The 22,569-nt window shown below is 37.3% G+C and overlaps 1 protein-coding gene across 1 annotated transcript in view; it reads right to left on the bottom strand.

Moving 5' to 3' along the window:
- Nucleotides 1-22,569, bottom strand: part of PTPRQ (protein tyrosine phosphatase receptor type Q) — a 268,878-nt gene that overhangs the window by 4,452 nt on the left and 241,857 nt on the right. The window contains exons 55-60 of the mRNA XM_059683707.1: nucleotides 20,322-20,412; nucleotides 15,275-15,351; nucleotides 8,727-8,861; nucleotides 8,408-8,533; nucleotides 7,473-7,621; nucleotides 3,707-3,842 (exon numbers count right to left, since the gene is read on the bottom strand). Coding sequence (XP_059539690.1) covers nucleotides 3,707-3,842; nucleotides 7,473-7,621; nucleotides 8,408-8,533; nucleotides 8,727-8,861; nucleotides 15,275-15,351; nucleotides 20,322-20,412 — 714 coding nt within the window. The remainder of the gene's footprint in view (nucleotides 1-3,706; nucleotides 3,843-7,472; nucleotides 7,622-8,407; nucleotides 8,534-8,726; nucleotides 8,862-15,274; nucleotides 15,352-20,321; nucleotides 20,413-22,569) is intronic.

Below are 22,569 nucleotides of genomic sequence, written 5' to 3'. Positions count from 1 at the left end.
CCAGAGCAGAAAAGAGGCTCATCCAGATTAACCCCTATTTGAACCACCAATAGCGTCTCAGGGTATTATATCATGGCAGAGTATTCTTTCAGAAAGTTCTTTCAGATCTCTTGGGGCTGCTGGGAACTGTTTTAGACAATGAAAGATAAAGCTCTCTCCTGGGTCTGGGCCATGCCCTTCTGGGGTCTTTTTGTTCAATATTTTGCCCAGGTTCCCGCTCCCCACTCCTGCTCAAAGCTACTGTAATATGTGCTGACATGAGGATTCTTCATAGGAATTGGAATTACTCCCAAGTGCAATAGAAGAAAGTAAAAAACTGCTCTTCTGCAAGGCAATGCTGGTTTGTAAGGACTGGAGCCAAGGTGTGGTCATTTTCTTTCTTTTTCCCTCCCTCCCTCCCTCCTTCCCTCCCTCCCTCCCTCTCTCCCTCCCTCCCTCCCTCCCTCCCTCCCTCCCTCCCTCCTTTCTTCCTCTCTCTCTCTCTCTCTCTCTCTCTCTCTCTCTCTCTCTCTCTCTCTCAAAGGACAGTAAGGAGTACAACCCCCAGGGAATAAAATTGGGTGAGAGAGAGCTTCAGGCTTCCAGCTTGGGACACAGCAGAGCCTTGTCACATTGACTGCATGCTGGGCAGTGACCGCATGCTTGATGTTTTAGATACTGTCTCTTATTTAATACTGACAAGAAAATCATGAAAAAATAACATGGCTATTTTACAAAAGAAAATGATCTCAGAGGGGTTAATTACACAAGGTCCCAGAGCCAGCAATTAGCGGGGCTGGAGTCTGAACTCAGTTCTCTAAGACTCATGCTCCTTCCATTCCCCTAGCCAACTGCTGCATTTTGCTCTAGCTGGTTAAACAAGCATAATGTATGAAGATTATAGCATGCATCGAGCACTGACCTGTGTGAACTTATTAACAGGCATTTTTGAACACACTATTTACAAAGTTCAGTTCTACAAATTTGTAGAGTATGGCAAAAAAAATTTTCAACTTTTATTATTTGAAGATTGACTCTGGCCTCTAGAAGAATACAATATCCCCATCTGTCCCACCCTCTATTCTATTCATTCTATCCTAGCCAACCAATCTTGGTCAATGTCAACAGCATTGATCACCAGTGAACGGGTGTGCACCCAAGCACCTGGGAGGGAAATCAGCTTTCTATTTATCCTTATTGTTAACTAAAAATATGAAAAAATTTGAAGTTTCATAATGGCTAATAGTTGGACTGATATTGGCACTCTTATAAGTCTCCTGGATAAGAATCAGATACATAATTTGCAGGGCCCAATGCAAAATGAGAAGGTGTGTTCTCTTCCTCAAAAGTTATTAAAGATTTCAAGATAGTGACAGCAAACATTAAAACAGGTGCAAGGCCCTTTTGAGCACTGGGGATCTGAGAGACTGTGCAGGTTTGCATGTCTGTGATGCCAACCCTGATCACAAGTCATCTTCCATTTCTGAAGTATCCAGAGAGAAGGGTAACATCACTCATTTGTTCTCTTTCAGCATATCAAGGAATGGATATGGATTACATTACTTAGTTTTACATAACCATCAGAGAATTGATGTGGCTTAAAAAGATTCCTACAAAGAGACTGTAGATATTTAGTGTGCAAGCTCAGATGAATGACAAAATAATGGCAAGGGTGATATTTTTTGTACTCCTAGAGCAATCCTCTTGGGGTGAGCTAGATTACTTTTAAAAAATTAGAAATAGCCCTAACCCGTTTGGCTCAGTGGATACATTGTCAGCCTATGGAAGGGTCATGGTTCAATTTCCAGTCAGGGCATGTCTCATGCCTTGAGTTGCTGGCTCAATCCCCAGTAGGGGGCATGCAGGAGGCAGCCAATCAATGATTCTCATCTTTGATGTTCTATCTCTCGCTCCCTCTCCCTTCCCCTCTGAAATCAATAAAAATATATTTTAAAAAAATAAAAAAAATTTTAAATATGCATTTTTAAATTAAGTGAAAGTAGCCTGTCCTAAGTATATATTTTATATTTTAAAAATAACTAATGATAAAATGAAACCCTCACAATTAGCAAGACTTTCAAAAATATTAATCTGTCTTATGTTTTTTTATTTCATATTTTGTATATGTTTAATAATTTGCATAATTGTACATTTTAAAAACAAATGCCTATGCATTGGAGTTGAATGCTCAAGCACTTTTTGCTGAAAGGGATGTGGAGGCCAAGAAGGTTGGATGTCTCTGGTCTAGAGCAACATCTTGCTAAGAACATTAATGTTTCACGACACGGCATTATAAGTCCTCAGGTCAAAAAGGGTTTAAGGATTCCACGATCATATAAGTTTAGAAAATGTTGCCCAGGAAGGTTCTGCATTTGCAATTTTCAATGTGCATTAGTATAGAGGCTCTAAGATATTCTAAGAGTCAGTTTAACTTCTTTCTCCAACTTATTTTAGCAAAGAACCTGTTTTCTTACACTTTTAAAAACTGATGCCACTCATGTTTTCTAGGGTGTACCTTGGAAAATACTGTTAGAGCAGACCTTTATATTTACTGTGAGAAAATCTCTAGTTGGATAGCATACAAATTCCAATCCAAAGATACAGATAGGAACACCTTGTATATTATGACTTGGTTTGGCATTTGGCTCTGACAGTTATGAATAGTATAAACTTGGAATACCACGTAACTACTTGGAACATCTGCTTCCCTATTTGTAAAGCAGAGCCAATAATACCTAGTCTGTTGATTATTTTTATTGGACTACAAATAAAGGATTAAATAAGTTAACACATGTAGGAATCTAGTATAGCATAATCCACCAGACACTCCATAGAGGGTTTTTAGTCTCATTACCATTATAGTATGTGATTTTTTCTTTTTTTGTTGTCTGTTTGTTTTTTCTCATCCAAGGGTATTTTTTCTATTGAGTTTTTTAGAGAGAGTGGAGGGAGGGAGAGAGAGAGAGAGAGGGAGAGGGGAGAGAGAGAGAAAGAGAGAGAGAGAGAGAGAGAGAGAGAGAGAGAGAGAGAGAGAGAGATATTAATGTGAGAGAGACACATCGATTGGTTGCCTCCAGGACAGGGGATCCAAACCTGTGTCCTTGACTGGGAATTGAACCTGAGACCTTCTGGGGCACAGGCCGATATTCTAACCACTGAGAAACTCTGGCCAGAGCAGTATGTGATGTTTTTAATGATGAAAAATCTGTATATTGTAGAAATATTTTTTACTTCCAAATCAAAACTACAAACAAAAATTCCCAGGTAATATATACTATAATAAATGTTATTGGTATTAATATGCAATAGGAATAAATATGGACAAGTGAAATACATAGAACCTCAAAAGTCAATATTTTAAACGTTTTCCCTATTATAACTAAGCATGTTTACAAAGGCGATTGATTTGATGATTTTCTAAGCTCCCCAAATTTGAGAAATGTTAAAACAAGTCAATTTTACAAATTATTTTGTACACGCCTGCAAGGATAAACAAGTTATGATGAGCAGTCAACTAGCATTCTTGAAGGATGATTGTGGCAATCGGGCTTCAGTCCTCCTATAATCTCCATCTGCCGCCCTCCCCACAAGGATGTTTATGATGCAGGAAAAGAGAGTGTCTGCTATGCAAAGACAGTTTCAAGTCCATGTCCAACCACATTGCTGCCATAAGATCCTCCCTTGTAGAAATTCTAGAGCTGACACCTCACGCAGTTTTGGGTCTTACCAGGTTCTGTACCATGCACATTCTTTCACTTCTCAGTTCAGCTACTAGTCCATATATGTCCACAAAATCATGATCATTTATATGCTGTGTTAAGTGGTCCAGAGCAATAAAAACTCCCGTTCTTCCAACTCCAGCACTGCAGCAAGAGTGAAATTACATAAAAATTATTCAGTAAAAAGTGGTTCATGCATATGGTGATGAAGAAAATAAGTTATGATAGTAATTCATTCTAAACAGGTTTTTTTATTTGAAGGTCGATATTTTGGGAGTTCCTTTGGATTGATATTGTTACCAAGAGTGTTTAGATAGGGCAAGATGATTATTATTAATACCAAATATTTGAGTTATTTTTTTAAAGGAACACTCCTTCTCCTTTCATAGTATTTTATAGGTTGTAGTGAAGTATGCAAAATATTTTGAAAAATTGTTGAAAATTCTTAACACCCCAAACTCTGTATTAAACATATTTTGGGTTACCAATAGAAATGCTAAACATTCAGCCGTATAGCATTTCCTCTGTATGATATTGAAACAATTTTTTTCCTGTAGAATTTTATTTACTTCCTATGAATAATAAAATTGAGAAGCTATTTCTTTTTAAAAATTAATTTAATACCCAATACAGGTATGTGCTCCATAGAAACTATTATGTGATATACCTGCAAAGATTTATTCAGAAACTCCCATTATAAAAAACAATGGGTATTTAAATAGTTAATATTTGCAGTAAATATTAAAAATGAAAAAGACATTTTAAAGGCTACCTAGTCTTATAAATGTAACTTTAAACAACATGAAACTGCCATTTTTATAGGTAAGAAAAAGTCAATTTACTGTGATTTGTCCTAAGGAATAGGAGCATTACAACATAAATCTGACACATATAAACATGCCTGAGTAGGGTAATCAATCATTGCATCATTCAATATATTTTGAGTGTCAGACGCTGTCCTAGGCATCTGGGGTGTAACAGTGAAAAATACAAAGTTCCTCACATATAAAGCTTGTACTCTAGAGGACAGATTATAGTGTTACACAAATAGACATGCATAGTATGTATAGGCTATAATAGGTGTTATGACGATACATAAATCAGGTTAAAGAGATGGAGGGTGATAGGGTAGGATAGGGTCATCAGAGAAAGCTTCTCTGATAACGTAACATTTGAAAAGAAACTTGGATAAGGTTAGGGAGGGCACCATGTGGGCATATGGGAGAGGAGCATGGCAGCTGGAGGGAGTGGAAGAACAGATGTGACTGGCAGAAAGTTCTATGTGTTTAAAGAGCAAGGAGAACATGGGGAGGAGAGCGGAGTGGGGAGGTGATGGGCCGGGTCAGAGCTAGCTGTAGGCTGGTATGTGGAATGTGAGAGGAAGAGGGGAGTCAAGGATGAGTCCAGAGTTTCTGGACCAAGCAGAGTGGACTTACTGTTTTCAAAGTTGGGAAGGAGGAGAAGAAGTGAGATGGGAAATTGAATCAAGTGTTCAGTTTTGGACATATTTAATTTTCAGAATTTTGTGGTCATTCAGGATGTCATATTGAATTGAAAGTTGAGGTAAGAAGTCAGAGTTGGAGATAATAATTTAGTAGGTTTAACATGATATTTAAAAATGATTATTAACATAATCCTACTTTTCTGTGATCTTTTATTTATTTAAATCACAAAGGAGAAGACTCTAGTTTTTGAGGCTTTAAGAGAGGAGATGCCAGTGGCTGTGTATATGGAAGATACAGAGAAGGTGAGCCAACTATCCATTAAAGATTTTAATCATTAATGATGCCAGTTTAAAATAAATCACTACATTTAGAAGCAAACTGTTGTGTCATTTATACTATATACTACTTTGTTAAAAATATTATGTATATGAAGGGAGAATATAATTGGTAAGGTAAGAATGAGACTTTCATGTCTTGTTCTATATGCTTTTTAAACATAAACATTGTTCAGATATTTTATCAAGAGAAAGCATTCATGTAATAAATATAAATTTATAAAAATAGGACATATTAAGAGAATTACATACAAAAAAGATGACTTGGAACTACGATCTTCAGACATTATCATTAATGAATGAATGTTCATTTGTGTTTTAAGCTAAAATAAAATAATATTTTAAAATTGGCAAAAAGAGCAAGCATTTATGTATTACTCTTATAATTTGTTTTTATTTTTTTAAAAGAGAAGTATTTTACTTTATTTTTTAAATATATTTTTATTGATTTCAGAGAGGAAGGGAGAGAGAGAGAGAGAGAGAGAGAGAGAAACACCAATGATGAGAGAGAATCATTGATTGGCTGCCTCCTGCATGCCTCATACTGAGGATTGAGCCTGCAACCTGGGCATGTGCCCTTGACTGGAATCGAACCCGGGACCCTTCAGTCTGGAGGCCAACACTCTATCCACTGTGCCAAACCAACGAGGGCTCTCTTATAATTTAAAATCCAGAATATTCCTGGAAAAAGTTGATCATTTAAATTACAGATTGTTTTTTTTCCTCTAAAAAAACTGGATGAATTATTATTTTCTTATTTAACTACACTAATTATAATATATACCCATTTGAAAAATTACTAATAAACTAAATGTTAGAATTATTATGATTAATAATAAACTTATTGATTATTATAATAACAAACTTTAAAATTATTATAATAGCCCACTTATTAATTATTACAATTAATTAATGTATCCAAAATATATTTCTAAGTAAAATATTTTATTATGGTAAGTGATACACAACATAAAATTTACCATTTTGACCATTTTGCAGTGCATAATTCAGTGCCGTTAAGCACACTGACACGGTTGTACAATCATCACCACTGTCCACTTTCAGAAATTTTTCATCACCCCAAACAAAAGCTCTATACCCATTAAACAATAACTCCTCATACCTCTCCCCCCAAGTCCCTGGTAACTATCATTCTTTCTGTCTATATTAATTTAGCTATTCTAGGTAACTTATGTAAGTGGAATCATAAAACAGTATATCATCCACTTTTTCTCTAATCTCCAAACTCCAATTGTTGAAGACACTCAAGTTGAAATTGATTTAGATATATCATGTTAGAAAACAAAAATTGTATCAATCTGTCCAGAAACACTCTGAATACTATACAACCTTAAGTTTTATTTTTAAGAGTATTAAATACTAATATAAATAATGAAGGGGAAAAAATCTCAATTTATACTCATATTCTTTAACCATGTTCAGAGGCTCAGGTCAAAGGAAAACATTTGAATAGCTAAAACTTTGTAGAAATTTGGAATTATACTTGGGTTGGTCACTTAAATTGATCTTCAATTTCTTTTAATTGTCCTCTGTAATATCCATCTAGAAATTTGTTTTTAGAAGAAATGTTTAAATTACAATAGTATACTAATATCTGTTGAAATAATAAAAGATAAGGTATTTATTCATAAGATCTTACTCATACACACAAACACACATACATTAATGATGGGCTATCATTTTTAATTTTTAAAAGGCTTATAAAGGTAAAATCCAGGCAAGAATCTAGGAAAAGTTCTATACTGGTATATATGTCTTTTAGACATATTTTATTTCTGCCATGTGAACTTTTATAAAGCCACATCTTTATTTATTATAGCCAGTAAAATATCTGAAAAGTAAAAGCTGGAATGAATCTACATTAACTTCTGCCAGAAAAATAATCAATGGTATCATGATAATGAAAGACCACATTGAGTTTAAAGACTATTTATAGTTTCTCATATAAGGTTCTAATAATATATCTTTCTTACCTGCAGTGAACAATCATAGGTGTGGTGTCATGTGCTCGACTTGCTCGAACCAACTTCACAAAGTGAATTAATGGAGTACTGTTTTCAGGAACCCCATGCTCAGGCCAAGCAGTAAAGTTACACTGTCGGACAGTCATGCAATCCCCATGCTAAACAAAGTGACAGATTTAAGAAGCATGACACAATCATTTAAGTACATAATGAAGGCTGAGAGAGCTGATGTCTTTTGAAAGTGATCTTTTAAAAATGGCTGTTTACCAAACAGAAAAACTGTGTTTTTATTTTTCCTGTAAAAAAGGCCTTTTACTGCTGCTACCATAAAGAAATTGCCTTTAGTATGAATAAAAACAATAAGAAAACCTGCAAAGAGATGATAACATATTGATATTCAAATGTAGTATAACTTTCTGTAGCATTGTAAAAGTAGATTTTGAAACAATTTTTGACCCCCAAACTTACATAAACACTTTCACCAATTATTCAAAATACAGATATTGGGTGTCTGATAATGTCAGAAAGTACAAAGATCCTTATATTATTTTCTGTGTATATAGACACTTCTATAGACTAATTAAGAGAGATCCCACACTCTCACATCTGTACTGAATGTAGGTAGAGATGAGTGATTTGGGAAATTCGTGGTTTAAATAAAATATTAAACCTCGTAATCTAGTTCTTCCTTCCTTCCCCTCCCCTTGTCTACCTAAGAATTTGATGCTAACTGGTTAATATAAACTTTAACCATGTGATTTGGAATTCAGACACAGTGACATAGATATTGAAGTTAGATGACAATTCAAAACTTCTGTTTGAGACACAATGGGAAAGCATTGTTGACTATACAGGTATCATTGCAAGGCATACTTCTAAGAATTCATTTTACAAATTTAGAGCATTCATATTTGCTATCATGTTCCTGCCCCACCATTTTTTACCCTTTCAATTTTCAGATCCCTGATGGTCCAATCTATTTGAACATCCTCCATCAGCTTTGTAATCACTATATCTCCAAACACCGTAACTGGTTTGTTGTCTTCTGGCCAATACTGATGGCATCTGATCTGTATTCAGAGAAAATTACCAGTCATAAGAACCACTGTTATATGGATATGTATCACAGTTGTTGCTACTTAGTTAAAACTGCCTTATAGATATCCAAATTATTGATCATTTGCAGTATTAGCTGAAATTGTCACACATACATTAACACAATTGTAAAATAATATTTTGTGAAAAGATTTTAAAAAAACTTACCCGCCCTTTTTCAAAACACTGTGTTAGCATTACCAATGTTTTTGCTCTGGTTTCCCAAACCATTCTCCAAAAATCCCCAACTGTTCCTGGTAATGGACCTTGAGTAGCAATAAATTCATTTGGACATAAGTAACCCTAGAAGGACATAAATACAACATCGCATCAGCATTTACATATATATGTATGTGTGTGTATATGTGTGTGTATATATATGTAAATAGATAATAGGGTTTCTTTTGTTTGTTTTTTATTACATACTAGAGGCCCGGTGCACAAAAATTTGTGCACTCGGGGGGAGGGGGGGTCCCTCAGCCCGGCCTGTGCCCTCTCACAGTCTGGGACCCCTCGGGAGATAACGACCTGCTGGCTTAGGCCTGCTCCCGGGTGGCAGAGGGCAGGCCCAATCCCTAGGTGCAGCCCCTGGTCGGGCTCAGAGCAGGGCCGATTGGGGAGTTGGGGCGCTGCCCCCTGTCATACTCAAGGCAGGGTCGATGGGGAGGTTGTGGAGCAACCCCCTGTCACACACAGAGCAGGGCCCATCAGGGGGTTGGGGTGCTGCCTTCTATCACCCACAGAGCAGGGCGGATCAGGGGGTTGGGGCGCCGCCACTCTCACACTCAGGGCAGGGCTGATGGGGAGGTTATGGCTCTACCCCGTCACACACAGAGCAGGGCCCGTGGGGGGGGGGAGCTCCCCCCTATCAGGCACAGAGCAGGGTGGATAGGGAGGTTGTGGCCCCGCCCCCTGTCACACACAGAGCCGCAGGGCGATCAGGGGGTTTGGGCGCTGCCCCCTGTCACGCTGATCCCGGTGCCGGGAGGCATATTACCCTTTTACTATATAGGGTAGAGGCCTGGTGCATGGGTGGGGCCGGCTGGTTTGCCCTGAAGGGTGTCCTGGATCAGGGTGGGGGTCCCCACTGGGGTGCCTGGCCAGTCTGGGTGAGGGGCTGAGGGCTGTTTTCAGGCTGGGGGTGACTGAACTCCCAAACGCTCCTTTTTTCCTTTTTTTTTTTTTTTTTTTTTTTTTTTTAATTCTGGGCCAGCTTTAGCTTGAGGCTTGGCTCCAGCTCTTAGGCCTCCGGCTGAAAGTAGGTTTCTGGCCTTTGCTTACAATGTTGCCAATCTGCTGGCTGAAGTTGGGCGTATTTGTTACAATGTTTCTTAAACTGCCAGCTCAGAGGCAGCGGCAGGCGGGGAACGTTGGTTTCCTCCGTCACTGAGGCAACCAAGCCTCATGTTAGTTTCAAGCTGCCTGGCTGCCGGCCGCCATCTTGGCTGACAGTTAATTTGCATAACTCGCTGATTAGCCAATGAAAAGGGTATCGGTCGTACGCCAATTACCATGTTTCTCTTTTATTAGATAGGATGTCTCCTCCCGCCCCCCCTCCCCCGCATTGACCTCTCCCTGGCCACTCCCACTCCCAGAACATGCCCTCATCCCCCTACTGTCTGTGTCCATTGGTTATACTCATATGCATGCATATAAGTCCTTTGGTTGATCTCTTAGCCCCCTGCCTACCCAGCCTTCCCTCTGAGGTTTGATGGTCTGTTTGATGCTTCTCTGTCTCTGGATCTGTTTTTGTTCATCAGTTTATGTTGTTCATTATATTCCACAATGAGTGAGATCATGTGGTATTTATTTTGCTCTGACTGGCTTATTTCACTTAGCATAATGCTCTCCAGGTCCATCCATGCTGTTGCAAATGATAAGAACTCCTTCTTTTTTACAGCAGCATAGTATTCCATTGTGTAGATGTACCACAGTTTTGTAATACACTCATCTACTGATGGGCACTTAGGCTGTTTCCAAATCTTAGCTATTGTGAATTGTGCTATGAACATAGGGGTGCATATGTCTGTTTGATTGGTATTTCTGATTTCTTGGGATATATTCCTAGAAGTGGGATTACTGAGTCAAATGGGAGTTCCATTTTTAATTTTTTGAGGAAACTCCATACTGTTTTCCACAGTGGCTGCACCAGTCTGCATTAGTTATTGAGCAGTATATGAAAAATATACCAGTTGTAAAATAGTTTAATATTTTAAAATATTATACAGTTTGAATGCTAAATAATATTAGATACTTAAAATGTCCAACACCTAATTTTAATCTCACAATGTGATATATTAAACAAACTAACTGTTCTTGAAATTTATTTCTAACTTTTCAAAAAAACATGGACTACATAAAAAAGAAACAGCAATAACGTTGACCTTAATCAAATGCTTACTTTATGCCAGAAAATATACTAAGCAATTTTTAGTAAATATTTTAATTAACTTATTTCTTCCAAAACCCTTGTGAATAAGTACTATTATTATCCTCATTTTATAAATGATGATACTGAAGCTTAGAAATGTGAGTTTGCTCAAGGTCTCACAGTTGGTGAGTCCAGAGCCAGTACGCTTACCCACTCCACTGTTTCTGTCATATATTCATGGGTTTTACAGAAATTTTCATTCTCTTCCTCTAAGAAATTCCTTATCTACTTAAACTGTGGTGTTAGTGTTTATTCTCTAGAGCTCAGAACCAAGAGTAATGTGGGTTACAGATACAGAGAACAGGCGGATGGTTGCCAGAGGGAAGGCAGTTTGGAGGACTGGGTGAAAAAGGTTATGGGATTGAGAAGTACAGATTAGTAGTTACACAATAGTTATGGGGATGTAAAGTATGGCATAGGAAACATAGCTAATAATGTAATAACTATGCATGGTGCCAGGTGGGTACTGGGAATATCAGGTGGGACCCATAAAGATATGGTTGTTTAACCACTGTGCCATCAGCCCGTCATCCAGGCTGGCCAGGCACCCCAGTGGGGACCCCTGAAGGGGGTGTGACCAGCTGCAAACAGCCATCATCCCCTCACCCAGGCTGGCCAGGCACCCCAGTGGGGACCCCCACGCTGATCCAGGACACCCTTCAGGGCAAACCAGCCAGCCCCACCCATGCACCAGGCCTCTATTCTATATAGTAAAAGGGTAATATGCCTCCCAGCACCAGGATCAGCAGAGCTGCGAGGCCTCCCGGCACCAGGATCAGCGTGACAGGGGGCAGCGCCCAACCCCCCCCCCCCCGCCCCCCATGGGCCCTGCTCTGTGTGTGACAGGGTAGAGCCATAACCTCCCGATTGGCCCTGCCCTGAGTTTGAGAGTGGCGGCACCCCAACCACCTGATTGGCCCTGCTCTGTGGGTGATAGAGGGTGGCGCCCCAACCCCCCCCCCCCACGGGCCCTGCTCTGTGCATGACAGGGTGGCACCGCAACCTCCCCATCGACCCTGCTTTGAGCGTGACAGGGGGCGGTGCCCCAACCCCCCAGTAGGCCCTACCCTGAGCGTGACTGAGGGTGGCATCGCAACCTCCCAATCTGCCCTGCTCTGTGCATGACAGGGGAAGGCGCCCCAACTCCCCAATCGGCGCTGCTCTGAGCCCGACCAGGGGCTGCACCTAGGGATTGGGCCTGCCCTCTGCCACCCGGGAGCAGGCCTAAGCCAGCAGGTCGTTATCTCCTGAGGGGTCCCAGACTGTGAGAGGGCACAGGCCGGGCTGAGGGACCCCCCCTCCCCCCGAGTGCACAATTTTTGTGCACTGGGCCTCTAGTTAATTATAATTACCAAGTTATAAAATACTAGAGGCTTGGTGCACGAAAATCGGTGCCCTGGGGTGGGGGGGAAGGTACCTCATCCTGGCCTGCACCCTCTTGCAGTCCGGGAGCCCTCAGGGGATGTCCAACTGTGGCTTACCACTGCTGTGGATGTCCTTAGCTCTCCCACCATCACTGCTGTGCTTGCCAGCCTTTAGCCTGGCTTGTGGCTGAGCAGCGCTCCCCTTGTGGGAGTGCATTGACCACCAGGGGGCAGCTCTTCCCCCCTCATCACGCTGCTGCTGCCACTGGTCACCACCCCCCCCCCCATTGCCATTCCCTTCCTCTGCCCACTGGCACCCACCTTGGCTGGCCTGGCACCGCCTGCTCACTGGCCCCACCCCTGGTTGTTCTGCCATTCAGTCGATTTGCATTTCACTTTTTCAAGGACTCAGTGTCCTTAAGTATTTTAATACTAGAGGCCCAGTGCATGAAATTCGTGCAGGGGGGGGGGAGGCTCAGCCCAGCCTGCACCCTCTCCATCCAGGACCCTCAGAGGGTGTCCGACTGCCAGGGATGGGGCCGAAACCGGCAGTCAAACATCCGGCAGTCGGACATCCTTCTCACAACCCTGGACTGCTGGCTCCTAATCCCTCACCTGCCTGCCTGTCTGGTCGCCCCTAACTGCCCCTCCCCCACCATCCTGATCACCCCTCACTGCCCCCCTCTGCCAGTCTGGTCACCCCCAACTGCCCCTCTCTGCTGTCCTGGTTGTTCCTAACTTCCCCCTCTGCCAGCCTAATTGCCCCCAACTGCCTCCCCCCACCAGCCTACTCACCCCTCACTGCCCCCCTGCCAGCCTAATCGCCCCCAACAACCCCCCTGCCAGTCTGGTCACCCCCAACTGCCCCTCTCTGCTGGCCTGGTTGTCCCTAATTGCGTCCCCTGCTGTCCTGGTCACCCTACGCAGCCTGCTCGTTCAGTCAATTGGTGGTCCCTCACTAACCCCCCTGCCAGCCTGGTAGTAGGCAGCCATCTTGTGAGGATATGAGGGCTAATTTGCATATTACCTCTTTTTATATAGGATTCTATCAAAATGGGAACGATTTTAAGGGATGTTTTGCATCCTAACCTTTCATCATCCATCTCTAATTATGGTAAAAGTTATTCTCAAGTTAATGTAATTTCAGTCATCTTGTTGACAGGATAGATAGTTTTGAGGGTTTGGGGCCCTCCGCTTGTCTCATTACATAATGTTCTTATTTTTGCTCTCTTGAAAACATTGCTATACGCATTTGTATACTTAGTGGCTGTTTACAGGCATGCAGTATACCTTTTTCTCCCCACCTCTGTCCCACAGCCCTTTTTTTTTTTTATCCTCACTCCAGGTTATATTCAGAAAGTAGAAGGGGAGGAGGGAAGAGAGAGAGAGCGAGAGAGAGAGGGAGAGAGAGAGAGAGGCGGGGGGAGAGAGAAACATTGATATGAAAGAGAAAGATGGATTGGTTGCCTCCTGTACACGTCCAGATCAGGGATTGAACTCACAGCAAACTAGGTATGTGCCCTAACTCTATATCAAACCTGCAACCTTTTGGAACATGGGATGATGCTCCAACCAACCAAGGCACTTGGCAAGACATCCACAGTCCATCTTTCATAAAAATTTTCCAAACTCTTTGTGAGTCCATGTTCCAGGAGCACAATTCCAAAGAACAGCCAAAGGCAGAGGGATGAAGATATTGATAATTTAGGCTTTTATTATATCGGCTAGTGATTGTCAGCCAAGATAGAAGTTAGAATGAGTTGCCTCCCCAACAGAGTCTTGCGGGTAATGGGACATAGGACACTTATGTTTGATGTCAGGGAAGGGATTCAGCATCACAGAAGCAAAGCCCCAATGGGACCAAAGACAATGGCAGGCCTGGGTGAGAAGACCTATGAATAAGAAAAGAATAAATGACCTATGCGAGTGAGCAGGAGAGGAAACCCTCAAGTATCTGTAAACTTATCATGATAAAGATGGTTAGCCTTGCTATGTATTAGAATTGGAGCCAGTGGAAGAAAAATATAAACATATCTCGTTAAAGAAAAAAACTATACATTAGTTGTTCAGAAATAGAATCATCTGCCTTAGAAGAAAGTAGACAATCAGTGCCAAAGAGGCTAACATCTAATTGTCAGGAATTTTTAAGAAAGCATTCAAGGTGAATTGTTGAATGAACCACAAGGGCAGTTCTACTCTGAGATGTCATGGTTGTGTCAAGTGAAGATCTTGGGTGCTTATGAGGTTCCTATGTACACATGATGGGGATGAGTTTTGACAAAAAAAAAAGAGCCATGGAGAATGAGAGGGAAAAAGAGATCTCTGGAACAATTTGGTTTCGTTCTGTTTTAATACAACTCAGCAAGCATTTATTATCTGTGATGTGTAAGACAGCCTATTAGGCATATCACAATTTCCCCCATGTTGGTTCATGTAAGATATGTTTATTGAGTAGCTACAACAGAGTTTACATTCTACAAGTAGGTGAATATAGAAAAAAGAACATGGCATCATGGTACCCTTGAAGGAGAGCAAATCTAGAAGGGAAGAAAAGCATAAGAGACTTTTATATTATATGGACAGGACTGTCCATTTGACTAATTTTTCTTTGAAAGAGAAACTGGCAGGCCTTGTATACAGAGAATACATTGAAAAAGCTTATGAAATAGTAAAAAGCAGATATATAACCTGAAGTTGTACTTCTGTCACTTATTAGTGAAATGATTGTTGGTAGGTTAAAATCTCTATTAGAAGCCTCCATTTCCCTCTCTATAACATGGGGGTATATAGTTGTAAGAAACTGGCACATCAAGATCCATAGAGATTATAATGAGTTTGTTGTTTTAAATAGTTAGAAAAGTAATATAATTTCAGTGTCTATGTTTTATAAAAATATAAAATATATAAAATTAACAACTTACAGAAACATAGCTGGCATTAATATAATCCGATCCTGGAATACTAGCATCAGCTATCAGCTTCACTCTGTTATTATTATCTAGAAAAAAAATGTAAGAAATCAATACTAATTCCATTTTAACTTGCCACTACATTTTTACAATAAATGAAGTTCATGATATAACATTCAACATTACAGATGGGTATAAAAGTAAAGTAGAAGTTCCATTTTATCACATATTTCCACTACCTAGAGACAATGACTATTAATATGTCCTTGCATATGTTTCCAGAGTTTTTTGTACATACTCATAGAAAATTAATCACAAACTGCTTTTTTCATTTACCTGTATCATTCCATATTAATGTAAACAATGATATCTAGCTCATTATTTTAAAAATCCATGTAGTATTTCATTGTTTGGTTACATCATATTTAAAGGTTTGAATTAATGTTATTGGTTTTATAAAATGCTGAATAAAGATAACTGAAGTTTTTGCATATATGTTGGAGCATATTTATATATTCCCAGCAGTAATATTCCCAAATCATAATGTGCATTTAAAATTTTGAAAGATAATCCCAAATTGGTAATTATACCAATTCATACTCTGAACAAAAATGTTCGAACAATTCTGTTTCCTCTTATTTTCACTACCACACATTATCAAACATTTTAATTTATGAACTTCTGACACAAATTGATATCTCATAATATTTATTTTTATCCCCTTAACTATAATTAAAATTCGGCTTCTTTGCTTGTTTATTGGCCTTTTCTATTATTTCCTTTTCATACTATACTACTTTCCTATTAAAAATACTTTATACTAAAAACAAAAGTTACATGTGTCCTATTGTATTATGTATTAAACTTTTCCCCTTTCTTGTTTGTCTTTTACTCTATCAATCTAGCTAGCTATCTTATCCTACATAAAATATATATTTTTTGTAATCCAATTTCTCATTTCTTTTTATTATGGCTTCATTATAGCTGCTTTTATTATTCATGCGAAGGTATTTGTCAACAATATTCCTATTTTCACAAATTAATACTTTCTTCTGGAACTTTAATATGCTTTTTTTGCTTTTGCTTTAAGTATTTCAATCCATAGGGATTTATTTATTTATTTATTTATTTATTTATTTATTTTACAGAATGAAGTAAAATCTATTCTTTATTGTTTGTTTGCTTGTTGCCATTTGAAACAACAAATAGACCCCATTTTTTTAACATTCCTCCTTCCCCTTCTAATTCAAAATATTACTTTATTAATTCACTAGATTTCTCTATATTATTTACATCTATTTCTGGAGTACTTATTCTCTTCTATTAATTTATGTGCTTATTCTTGATTTAATACCAAACTTTTAATTATTAGAATTTTTTAAGATTTGGAAAATGTAAATAACTCCTATTACTTTTCCTCAAAATATTAGATTTTTTTCCCCTGAAGATTTTTTTTTACCAAGTTGGTAATATAATTACAATTTCCAGTACTAATTTTAGATAGACATGGGAATAATAAAAATAATATATTATTACTAATTAATTATTTTGAATGATTTTTTTAAACCTTAATGAGAAGACACTCAATACCGGAGGAAAAATGGGAAAATGAGTTTGGGTTTGAATTCCAGATGATCTGTCTACTATCCTCCTTTGTTACCTCAGCTATAATATGTAGCTATATTTATTTTGTAGAATCCTCTTGAGGAAAACTTACATAAAGCTTATGGTAAGCATTCAATACGTTTTTTCATATTCTTAAAACTTGAGCCCATGTTATATGTAAAAATGACATAGCCAGATTGTTAGTAACTAATGACTTGCACAATGGTTTTAAAGTTAGAGATGGGAAATGTTTAGCAAATCCATGCTGCTGATTATGTTCCAAAGATTCTGAATTTGGTATGATCAATCTATTTTAATGACATGGTGGCTAGTCCTAACTAAGGAAGGTTTCTATTCACTCGATACGTCTGTTTGTAACTATCTGAGTCAACAACAAGTTAATTTTTTATTCCTAGTGTTGGAACACTCCTGAAGGTCATGATGTCCTGTCAAGCAGAGATTTGCAAATCTCTTCTGCAAGTATTTGTGGCTAATTCTAGCATCTTAAAGCCCTGTAAGCTAATATCTTCTAAAATGCACTGTGATATTTGAAATTCTACTTCCTACATTACTCGAGGGAAACAATGCACTTCACTGATCTGGCTCAGGCTGAAATTCAGATTCTATTAAAATGAATTCATTCTCTACAGGAGAAAAAACCTTTCTGTGGCTTTATGGCTTCTTTGCACACATAATGGGTAAATATATTTAGTCTAAATTCATTTGCTTATTCTGTGTGTGTGAGAAGGGGTGGGTGGTGGATGTACTGGACATAGAGGTGGCTGTGAGTTTACCACTTGCCATTTAACCCAGGCGAGGAAAGTGATCTTGTTATTCCCAGACTATAGATCATAAGGGCCTATTCCTAAGTCTTAGTCACTCAGAAAGTTAGCATTTTTTTTGTAAGATAAGCAACCTACTGATTATTTACAATCGTAAGAACATATTGAGTGTTTTTCCTGTTTTACTTCTGGGCAAATTGATTTACATGATTATTTCATCTGATCCTCACAATAACCTTAAGAGATAGAAACCACAAATAATATGTCCAGTCACTAAAGTAGTTAGTGGGTAAATAGGATCACAACCCAGGGTATTCGATTAGAACCCATGTATTCTTAACTTATTTTTTTTATTACTATACAGAGGGTATGTGTTAGTTGAATTAAAAAATTATTCTAATAACATTCTGGGAAAATATAAAATTTTACCTAACAAAATTATTTCTTATAGGACCTCCAACTCTTTAAGACAGTGGTTCTCAACCTGTGGGTTGTGACCCCTTTGGGGATCGAACGACCCTTTCACAGGGGTTGCCTAAGACCATCCTGTATATAAGATATTTACATTACGATTCATAACAGTAGCAACATTACAGTCATGAAGTAGCAACAAAAATAATTTTATGGTTGGGTCACAACATAAGGAACTGTATTTAAAGGGCCAGCAGGTTGAGAACCACTGCTTTAAGAGGACAGTTAAGAAAAGGGTTTCCCCGTACAAATCCATAGATATAGATGTAATATATTATTTGAAAAAGTACCATAGGTTTTTAGTACTGAAATTAAGAAGAAAGCAGAAAACAACTGGATATTATCCATTTGACTCTAGCAAAGAAAAAAAGAAAGCATGAACTTTCCATTCTAATATTCCAGAACATCATTAATTTACAACGTAAGTCCATCACTAACAATTATTTTTTTTTGTCATAGCCTCAGAAATCAAGAGTTGGAATAATCATGTGCCTCAGTTCTTCTTCTTCTAAGGTTGTTTGTTTACTCCCATCAACCATCCTTATTCTCATTTTATCCTATAAGTAATAAGTTAGTACTGTCTGGCTATTTCATAGCTATGATGTGAATCCAGATAATAATGCAGTGAAATCTTAATAATAAAAGATTGAAATATCACATTTAAAATATCTAAAAAAATTTTACATATTTAAATTAAATATCCTTTGATGCTTGACAACTAATCAGACATATTTGATTTACTTATTTTACATATACTGACATATAATAAATCCATTCAACCAAATATATAATTGTAAACAAATATTAAATATTATATAGTAACTGTCCTTCAATCAAACTATAGTATTTATTTTCACAGAATATCACTGAGTGTGCATGAACTAGATAGTCTGGAAGAAATTTAGGTACAGATGAGTATAAAAATGTAATTTCTATAACTCTTAAACTTATGAGGCATCCAACCCAAGTTAACTCTCTTAAAGGGAAGACCAAACGGCCTGTTTAGAAAGGTTATATCATAAAAGTTTGGAGATGTAAAACATTTCTTATTTTCTATAAGGTCTTATTTGTCAACTGCTCTTAAAGTCATTTACTTACGATTTGTTTTGTTCCAGAAAGGATTTTAGGATTAAAGTTATTTGTATTTTCATCCTATTCTAATTCTTGGGAATTAGCAGATTCCATTAGATTACTACCTCCTATATCATGTTTCCTTAAATTTTTTATTTCATGTCTCAGTTATCCTCTAGTTCTAGAATATCAGAATTTGGCCCATTTCTCCCTATCCATATACTTTGTGACTTTACATTCTGTGACTGTGTCCTTCTCTAAGTCCATGTCTTTTTAGACAGAAAAGTTCAGTTTTTAAGTAAGGAATGTTCCCCAATATAGCTTTGAAAAGGCATAACACAAAGAGAAAAATTATATTTACTTTAAAATTAAAAATATTTTAAAACTTTAGATTTTTTAAAAAAATTGACAATATTTAAAAACATCACAAGTGGCACTTTTTATTTCACAATATAAAGAGCATTAAATTAGAATATAGATAGCAGAAACATGTTCAAAAATACAACATCATATATATAGCTATTATTAACAGAAGTATGTTATGTTTTTTTCTTTAATTCTTAAAGCAATAATATGTTTTGTTTTTCTTATTGATTGAAAAACAAAGCCATTTTTAGTATGGTAAGGCACAGTTCAGCCTTATTTGTAAAACCAATCCTGGTAAGCATAAATGTACATTAACTTTATTCAATATATTTGGTTCTCAATGAATATTTTGCAATACATTTTTTATATTCCATAAGAAAACAACGCAATTCTCTTAAGGGAAACTAATGCACAAAGTTGCACGTGAACTTTCTCTTTTTATTTGAATACTATGTCGGTAGGAAGATGTTAGAGTTTTGTTACTTGGGTTAAATTACAAAGCTGAAAAACTATTAGGTCTACAGTTTCTTGCACCTGCATTAAGTGAACCTTGTGTGACAAGCTGCAGACCATGTATGTTAACTTTAATAAAATTAACAAAGCAAAAATGCTATAATTTGAAAGTTGCTGCTAATAAAACACATTATTATAATTTAATTAATATGCAATAAAATATATTTAAGAAATGAAAAAAAGCTAAGATGCATTTTGTTGTCATGTTAAAGCATTTCACAGCTAAAACCAGAGATGGTAAGGGCACATACATGGTTTTATGTTTGGAAAGCGGTTTTTTGCTCGGTTCCAAGGCAGATCGGCATCAGTTGAGGAAAGATCCTGAAGAAATTTTGGTAATTCCTGTGGAATGAAGTCATTGCACAGTTTACATTGATGTCAAAGGTAAACAAGAAATTCCACTTAGTAAAAGAGCATTCTTTTTTCTAAACTCTTTTATATTTAAATTGAAAACTCTCCTCAGAACTGTAGAAACAAGGTATAATTAACCTTAATGAACTTATGTAAAATTTCACTGAAAATATCCTGAATCAAAGTGGTCAGTTGGGCTATTGCTCTCTGGTATAATTTCTTTATACTTTGGGAAGGTCTAAGATGTGGCAACCATGTTAGTATCCCTTTCCCATATTTTCTTAGTGGTTTTATTATATACACATATAATATCATTTAATATTTTAATGTCTACTTAGGAGGGGAAAGGAGGCCAGTGATTTATTTTTTGTTTTTTCTCCTCAGGCAGTGTGATTTCATGCCTAGTAATTGGTACAACACTGGTCAGTTTGAGAAGATGCCAAAGGTCAATTCCTGCTTTCTGAAGGCATTTAAATCGAGAGTAGAATGCAAAGGTGTGATTAAGAATGATCAGACACAGATGAAGGGTCAAGAAGATCTATTATTGACATTTTGGTGAAAAATCATGATATCATCTATTCATCATTAAGAAAGTTGGTGCTAAAAAAGTATTCATTATTGTGTTGAGCTGAGATTTACATTTTCGAAATTTATAATTTTTCATTTTAGAAATGTCTCAATTTGCCAAATTCCTTAAAAGCTACTAAAATATTTGTTTTTACAATTCATCCAACATCATTATAAATTATTTATTTTAATTGAATAATTCTCCCTCCCACCTTATTTTATCTCAAAAAGAAAATCTGGACAGTCTTATGCAGGTGGGTAAGTGTTAGAGCATAGGGACAGTGTAAACATCTGAATTCTGGGGTGTTGGCATCAGAGGCTTAGAAAAAAAAAAGAGGGATCCTGTAGCTTCCATGTGTCACAGTTTTGGGAGCATATTTGAAAGAGACAAAGAACTATGTGGGAGAGGGGAGAAGAAAAGTGAATTGGAAATTACCTGAAAAGTGGTACTTCTGTAATTATTTCACATATAAATGTCCATTTATAGACTTAAATTACTCTGGCCTTGATAATCAATACACAATTACCAGGCTGACTGTTTGGATAGTAATGTTACACTTGATGGCCTCAACCGTCCTTCCTACTGTTAGCTCTTTCTTCTACTGTTTCCTCTTTTCAGTGGGATCACAGTTGGACCGTTTTGCACCCTTATGCTCTTGCATTCATTCCCTCTCTTTGGAATACCTTTTTCCCTTCATGTACTCATTGGATTTCTGTCCGAAATTCATCTCAAAGGTCACCTTTTTGTGAAGTCTTTTCTGACTGCTATCCTTACAGAGTTTATCCTCATTTCTTAATGAATATCTCTGTCATGACACAGTGCCTCTATAATCTTAAATACATATCTGCAGTTATCATAATATGAACTTCTTTCTGGTAGGAGTAATTGTCATAATAGCTAACACTTGTGCCAGCCACTATTCTTAGTATTACACATGTTCAATCATTTTAGTCTTCACAACTCAATGAGGTAGATGCTAACATTGTATAGATGAGGACAACAAAGCACAGAGAGTTTAAGTGATTTGCCCAAGGTCACTTAGATATTAAATATGGAATTGATATATATTAAAGTGCCAAATACAATGCCTGTCATATGATATGAGCTTATAAATATTTAAAGTATAATATGTGAATATAACCTGAAGTTTTTTCAAATATATGCATCAAACATGCATTTGTTTATTAAAACATAATTTTGCTTTAACAAACTTAATACAGCATTAGGATAAAAACATTAAAACAAATCCCTTTCATATATATAACATATACACAAAACCTATGTATTTATAAAAAAACGCTCCAAGTTCTTAAAACCATGATCTCCAAAAGAACTAAACTAGAAACTTTCTCAGTATAATATATGTGAAAAAGTTATTGCTAATAAAACTTTTCATCTACTCAGTCATGCATAATGTAATTATATTCGCTTCTATTCTAGTGAAATTACACTTTTGCTTCTGAAAAATTGAGAGTTCCTGCTGTGTAAATGCTAAAAAGAGTTTTATGGTACCACCGATTTTGTTAAGTCCAGACCAATATTACTTAAGAAGCATAACCAAAAAGCTGTAGGAAATACCA

This window comes from Myotis daubentonii, chromosome 2 (genome assembly GCF_963259705.1).
Source record: "Myotis daubentonii chromosome 2, mMyoDau2.1, whole genome shotgun sequence".
NCBI classification, from domain to species: domain Eukaryota; kingdom Metazoa; phylum Chordata; class Mammalia; order Chiroptera; family Vespertilionidae; genus Myotis; species Myotis daubentonii.
Note: the sequence above shows the minus strand (reverse complement) of the source record. Positions and strands in the feature narration are given on the sequence as shown.